The sequence below is a fragment of the Ornithodoros turicata genome, unplaced genomic scaffold, assembly GCF_037126465.1.
Source record: "Ornithodoros turicata isolate Travis unplaced genomic scaffold, ASM3712646v1 Chromosome20, whole genome shotgun sequence".
NCBI classification, from domain to species: domain Eukaryota; kingdom Metazoa; phylum Arthropoda; class Arachnida; order Ixodida; family Argasidae; genus Ornithodoros; species Ornithodoros turicata.
The window spans coordinates 459,048-466,345 of NW_026999334.1; the positions used below are offsets into that span (position 1 = coordinate 459,048).

The 7,298-nt window shown below is 48.9% G+C and overlaps 1 protein-coding gene across 1 annotated transcript; it reads right to left on the reverse strand.

The window, feature by feature from the left end:
- Positions 1–219: 219 nt before the first annotated feature.
- LOC135373046 (uncharacterized) lies at positions 220–3,345 on the reverse strand. The gene has a single exon (XM_064606356.1). It carries the CDS (start codon positions 3,343–3,345, stop codon positions 220–222), a length of 3,126 nt encoding a protein of 1,041 aa, XP_064462426.1.
- Positions 3,346–7,298: the final 3,953 nt, after the last annotated feature.

Here is a 7,298-nt window from a genome sequence, read left to right on the forward strand (position 1 = left end):
CAGGTTGTCCTGGCTTTGTCGCAGCGATGTCTCTCCCAGAGCCCCAAGCTTCCTCGTCACATCACGTTCCTTTTCCGAACATACCTCATACCTTTATTCACGATGACAATGTGTCCTACATTAAAACGTTTTCCCAAAAGAAGAAGAAAAACCCCGTTCTTGTGCTGCCCTCTGAGAGTTCTGCAACATACTCCCTTCCGAAAAAGCACAATGAGACCCTTACACCATTTCGAGAGGATACAGAAGCTGCACCGGTCGTCGCAGTACTGTTTTGTCTGGCAGCTTCACTGCGCAGGCCCGCACCACCTTGTCCCGCCCCCAAAACACAGTAGCAACTCTTCCTATCTTCCACATGTGTCGAGGAAACTTTTCTTCGCTGATCAACACCACATCGCCCTCCTTCACTGGCAAAGACTTATGTACACTCCAACTATGAGCTGAACGAAGTTGTAGGAAGTACTCTTTCAGCCACCTCTTCCAGAAGCTGTCAATAGCTCTTTCGTGCTTTATCCAGTTAGCTTTAACTTGTACACTCGTTGATCGCGGCGTTGGTATAGGAGCCACTGGCAAACACGTGAGTCTCTTTCCCGTCAGGAAATGTGCGGGAGTTAGAGGGGAAAGGTCTTCTGGGCAGTCACAAAGATAGGTAAGTGGCCTTGAATTTACAACTGCTTCAACTTGCTGTAAGATTGTAGTCAGTTCTTCAAACCCATATCTGTTACGATCCAGTGTCTTCCGGAGGGTCCCTTTCACTGTTTTTACCAAACGTTCCCAGAACCCTCCCCACCATGGAGCATATGTCATGATAAACTTCCATGTTATCATTTTCTCTGTACAATAGTCGTGAAAACGCTGTCTTTGCAAAGTGTCGCAGAAAATACTTATGTCTTTCGACGCCCTCTTGAAGGTTAGTGCATTGTCAGTGTATATCACTTTAGGTATGCCTCGCCAAGCAATGAACCCGGAGAAGGCTAGCAGGAAGCATTCTGTGGACATTTTAGATACGAGCTCTAAATGAATGGCTCGAGTTGTCGCACATGTGATGAGCAAAATGTAGGACTTTTCGTCGCGTACTGCTCCTTTGAAGAAAACAGGACCGGCAAAATCAATCCCGACGACTTCAAATGGCGTACCGGCTTCTACTCGATCCTGTGGTAATGGAGCCATTCTTGCTGTCGCTGCTTTAGCGCGGTACCTGGTACAACCCCTGCAGTGAAAGATTACTTTTTTCACAATCTGTCGTCCTTTTGGAATCCAAAATCGCTCCCGAAGTTCAGTTAGGGAATCTTGCACTCCTCCGTGCAGAACCCTCAGGTGCACTGATTCCACAGTCAGTACCGTAAATCGATGGTCGGGTGGAAGCAGAATCGGGTGCTTTACTGTTCCTGAAATTTCCAAGAAATGAAGACGTCCGGAGATCCGCATGATTCCTTCGTTGTCAAGAAAAGGTGCTAGCTTCACTGCAGCCGAGTTCTTCTCTAACGCCTTTCCCAGACTCAGGGTTTGCTTCTCGAGTCCATACCTTTCCTCTTGAGCTCGTTTCACCCAATAGTTCTCTGCCCAACTAATGTCTTCTGTTGAGAGTGCCCCAAAGACCCGTGGGTTACCTGGTCGGCTATTGTCGACGAACCGTTTGATCCACGCTGTCACTCTGGGAGCTCTACGCAAACTGCTGAATCGGTCGAGATCCAGTACAGCGGGAACTCCTATATTGACAGAACTTTGCAACGTAGTGGAGTCATTGTGCACATCCTCTTGATCAGTAAGGTCCTTTATTTCCGGAAGCACCGTTTGAGCAGGCCATTCGTCTTCGTCCCGTTCGAGCCACTTTGGTCCGTTCCACCATGTGTCACACTTCTCAAGCGTTTCAAGTGACTCCCCCCTGGTCAATAGGTCAGCTGGATTTTCTTTCCCAGGACAAAATCGCCAAGCTGATACGTCGCTTTTTTCCTGGATCTCAATAACTCTATTTCTTACAAATTGTTTCCAACGTAACGGAGAACCTGGTACCCAACAAAGGGTGATTGACGAATCTGTCCAGTATACGCAGGTCACTTCCTTCAGTCGCGTCAAAGCTTCAGTTATTTTCTTTGATAGCCTCACTCCCAACAGGGCGCCCATAATCTCTAGTCGTGGTAAAGTTAGGGCCTTCAAAGGCGCCACCCGAGCCTTTGCAAACACAAACCCGACCTTCGCTGTTCTTCCATTTGCAATGGCTCTTAAATACAAACAGGCTCCGTATGCATAAGGACTAGCGTCGCTGAAGATGTGAAGCTCATACTTGAAGTTGTAATTTCCGTCTGGAACGAGACACCTATTTAGTGCGATGTTGTCCAACTTTGGCAGCTCCGACCACCAGGTATGCCACAGCTCTTGTATATTTTCGGTCAAAGGCGTGTCCCAATCAAGCTTCTCCTCCCACAAACGTTGAAACAGCATTTTGATTCGAATGCTGAACGGAGAGAGCATGCCCAGAGGGTCAAACAGCTTCGCTGCTGCGCTCAGAATTCCGCGTTTACTGCTGATGAGCGCTACGCCATCCTCTAGCATGCGTTTGCCTGATACCTTGAGAGTATCACCGTACGTGTCCCACAGTATACCGAGAACTTTCCGATCCTCCCTGCAACTCAGGGTCCTCTCTTGTTTACTGTTGGTGTCTTGGTCACCAAACTGTTTTCGTACCTCTTCTGCGTTTGAAATCCATTTTCGTAAATTCATGCCAGCTTCCTGAAGGATAGATGAAGCGTCGTTATATATCGCTATTGCTCCATCCACCGTTGATGAACCCGCCAATAGGTCGTCCACGTAGAAACTATTGACAATGCGCCGTGCCGTCCGTTGGAAATGCCCTTTGACGTTGTCTAGGTGATGTCTCAGTGTGGCCGCCAAAAGAAAGGGGCTCGCTGTCGTTCCGAAGGGTGCACGTTTCATTCTCCATACTTCCACCGGATTCTGAGAAATATCTTCCGTAGGACCATCTTGACACCACAGAAATCTCAAAGCGTCCCTGTCCCTTTCTTGGACCTCAACCTGAAGAAAGGCTTTCTCAATGTCTGCTGCCAGACCGATACGGTACATTCGGAAACGTATCAAGACCGGCAGAAGATCCGTATTCAGACTGGGTCCTTTTTCCAGGCAATCGTTAAGTGAAGCTACGGTAGGTGCATGCGAGGATCCATCGAAGACAACACGAAGCTTTGTGGTTTCTGATTCCTGTTTGACCACAGCTTGATGCGGCATGTAATAGACTTGCTGAGGTTGTTTCCCGTTCTCTGACTCGACGAGTACCTTCTCCGCATGTCCGTCACTTGCGTACTTCCTCATCGCAGCGTCGTACTCTGCCATCAAACAATTTCTTTAGCTTTTTTAGGAGTCCGTTGAGCCGACTCTCGGCTACTTCCAAATTATCGTTAAGGACGAAATCGTTCTTCCAAGGTAGAGTGACGGCATATCTTCCGCCAACCTTCTGTACGGTTTCCTTAAATTGACAAAGAACTTTGTCGTCGCCTTCATCATTACTATTTCCGTCCGTAATACCCAGATGCTCAATTTCCCAAAACATCTGTAATGACGCCTCGTGAGTGGCATCAGTGCGAAGCACACAAACTAGAGTGCTGTCTTTGTTCTCGAGTGAAGATCTAACTGATACCGGTCCTTGAAATGTCAACAAGATTATTCTGGGCATTGCTTTGCCGCACCTGCCTCGTCATGATCTTCCACGTTTGATCAGAGCCTAAAAGCACGCCAATTCCGTCTTCTGTCCGTACCCCTGAGAAGCAACACTCATCGGCTAGTTTCTCTTCACTTAGAAGAAAAGTACGCACGTCCTCGTTATCCAATGGGCATGTCACAAGATCTTCACAAATGAATGGTACCTCGATTGCTTCAAAGACATGTACTTCCCCTCCGTATTGACTGCGTAAGCACAGTTTGACCAAACGCCGACGCTGCTTCTCCCTTCTGGAAGTCCTGTTCCCGAAAGTATTTATCGTGACGTCTATTTCTCCGGCAGAAGGAAGATTCAGTTCTCTGGCAATATCTTGGCGTACGAAGGTTCGTTGACTACCGCCGTCAATGACTCCCCTGAGATATAGACTGCGACCTTCAAACTCGGAATTGATCTCTTTCAGCTCTTCAAGGTTCACGCGTAGACGTTCCAACAAGCTTTCGACGGTCTTCCGATCATTAGGAGTGCTGCTCAGTGCGGTCCTGGCTTCTCCCACAAGCCTCGTAGCTTGTCTCCCTCGCGACGTCCTCTTCACCTTGAGACGTTCCATAGTCGATCGTAGGGCTCTGTTTATCCAACAACCAGTAGATCACTACAGACAAAGACTCCGTTCGTGAAGCGTTCCCGGGTTTCGGCACCAATTTTTTATGTCCTGGCTTTGTCGCAGCGATGTCTTTCCCAGAGCCCCAAGCCTCCTCGTCATATCACGTTCCTTTTCAGAACATACCTCATACCTTTATTCACGATGACAATGTGTCCTACATTAAAACGTTTTCCCAAAAGAAGAAAAACCCCGTTCTTGTGCTGCCCTCTGAGAGTTCTGCAACACAGGTAGAGCAGGAGGAAGCCGCTCGGCAGAGGAGAGTTCATGAGAATGGAATTTGTTTGTTTTTTGTTATATGTTGTTGAGTGTCAGTATTCACTTTGCTTGATATGTTGATGGAGTAAGCTGTATGCAGTTATAAGTATTTGCGCAGAAATGCTGGTATGTGAGCGTGGAGGAGAAATTACAATATAGCACCTCTCCTTGTGCATTCCTGAGCTGATGACTGTGTGTGCGTGCTTTTTTCCTGGTTTGTGACGTCATCATGGCATGTTGGGGCTCGTTTAGCAGTGTTGCAATTTTACCCGTCGCTATTATCTTGTTGTTATCTTGTGTTAGCCGCGTAGCGATGTGTGGTGACTCTGCTATTATTCCTGAGGTCTTAAGCCTTTTCCCTGCTCGCTTAAAGGAATTTGTGTGCCCTTGTCCTGTGCTTTCTTTACGCAAGGGCAATGCGGCTGTGTATGTAGCATTATGCAAGAATTATCTGATAGCAGAAATGGGTGTCTTTTTCTTAGTTTATTAGCGTATGCTTCGGTTTTTGAAGTCATTGCAATTCAAGCACAAGTGCGCAGAATTTTTTGTTGCCCTTTCCCTTTTCCACCGATTTTACGCAGAAGAAAGTCGCATGGTACAGCTGAATTCGTGAGAAGAGGGTTTGTATGTTTTTTGTTTGTTAGATGTAATTAGGAGCACGGTGTGTTGAGGAAGTCAGCTGTTACAGGTATTTGTGCAGAAATGCTTGCATCCGAGCGCAGTACAGAAATTCCCAGCACGCCACCCTCAGTGTAAATTAATTATTTTGGTTGTAAGACTGCTTCACTGCATGACAAGGCTGAAATGGGAAGAGAGAAAAGATTGGAGCGCTTGATTAATAGTGATCCAGGTAACAGGGCAATTATGGTTTCCATAGAATGTAGATTATAAGGCTCCAAAATTATAGTGGAGCGTAGTACGGACTTTTTGTAATAGTCTTTCTAAACTGCAATGCAATAATCATTAATATAGTAGGAAAGCAATCATGTTCCCGTAGTGGCGTTCTGTCTAGTACTCCGTCGAGCGCGAATGGAACTTTGCCTGCCGGCTTTCTCGCCTTTTTGCTCGCAGGTGTAGCCTCACACAACGAGTATATGAGCATAGAAAGGGTTGTGGAAGACGACTGATCAGACCAGGGAGATAGGTAGAACTGACTGTTTTATTCCAGAGCGCGAGGGGAGACCGCGCTTAGTGGCGCGCGGATATGGCCGCTACAGGGCTCCCCCCCCCCCCAGAAACGACAAGGTCGCTCCAGGATACCCGTTTGGTGGGTTTGGGAGGTAGGTTTAGTTGACAGGTGGGGGTGGGGCCCGAAGCGGTAAGGAAGGGAGGCTGAGTGTCGGATTCGGTGAAGGCGGGTTTGAGCCGATCGATGGACACAGTTTCCCGACGACCACCGTGGTCGATGATAAAGTATTTGGGATGGCGTTCGATCACGTGGTGGGGACCAGAGTAGGGGGCTGTAGAGACCGTCGGAGGGCGTCAGTCCGGAGGAACACTTGAGATGCTGATCGGAGGTGGGGTGAAACGAAGGTCCGACGGGTACTAGGAACTCGAGGGGCAGTTGGTCGAACTCGGGAGAAGTGGTCGCGAAGGTGTCCGACATAGGCCGTTGCTGTCAACTGAAGGTTGTCAAGCGGCTGGGGGTCGAAGAACTGGCCTGGAATGCGAAGGGAGGCCCCATAGACGAGGTCTGCTGGTGTGCATTTCAGATCTTCTTTCCAACCACTGCGAATGCCCAGCAGTATCAGGGGAAGATATTCGCTCCATTTTGGGGCTGTCATCGTAGGACATTATGGCGGCTTTGAGGTGACGATGAAAACGTTCAACAATGCCGTTAGCGCACGGGTGATAAGCTGTGGTGCGACATCGGGTGGTACCAAGAAGCCGAGACAGAGCAGAAAAGAGTCGTGATTCAAACTGACTTCCCCTGTCGGTGATTAACTGAGATGGAACTCCGAAATGGGAGTCCCAAGTTGAGATGAATGCTTGCGCGAGGGTCTCGGCTGTAGAATCAGGCATCGGGTTAAACGGTCGATGCACGTCAGGAGGTATCTGTTGTTATGAGACGGAGGCAGGAGATCGACAATGTCTATGTGGACATGGGCGAACCTTGCGTCAGGCAAGGGGAAGGTCGACAGGGGAGACGCGGTGTGCCTGTGAACCTTTGCCCGGTGACATGCGAGGCAGGATCGCGTCCAGGTGCGGATGTCGGTGTTCATCGATGGCCAAACGTAATGGGTGGCTACCAAACGTTGCGTGGCTTTGACTCCAGGATGAGAAAGGCCATGAAGCGATGCGAAGATGGACCGCCTGAACGGTTTTGGTACAAATGGTCGGGGCGAACCGGTTGCCGTGTCACAAAAGATAGGCTGCTGGATACCGGAAAAGGGGATAGGCTGTAGGCGGAGGGACGAATTGCCGGATCGGATGTGCCTAAGTTCTGGGTCCAGCTCTTGCTGCTTGGCAAGATTGCCGAGATTGATGGGGTGTCATGGAGGGAAAAGATCCTACTGAGAGCGTCGGCGGGGACGTTGTCGGTTCCTTTAACGTGCTGGAATTCAGCGTTGAACTCAGATAGGAAGGCGAGGTGTCTGATTTCGCGTGGGGAATAGCGAGAGCTTCCAGATTGAGACGAGCAGGCCAGCGGCTCATGGCCTGTGAAAATGACAAATGACTTGTCTTCGAGGTAGTAGCGGAAATGTTTAACCG

Coding starts and splice junctions, on each gene's coding strand:
- LOC135373046 (XM_064606356.1), bottom strand. CDS start 3,345: ATGGCAGAGTACGACGCTGCGATGAGGAAGTACGCAAGTGACGGACAT.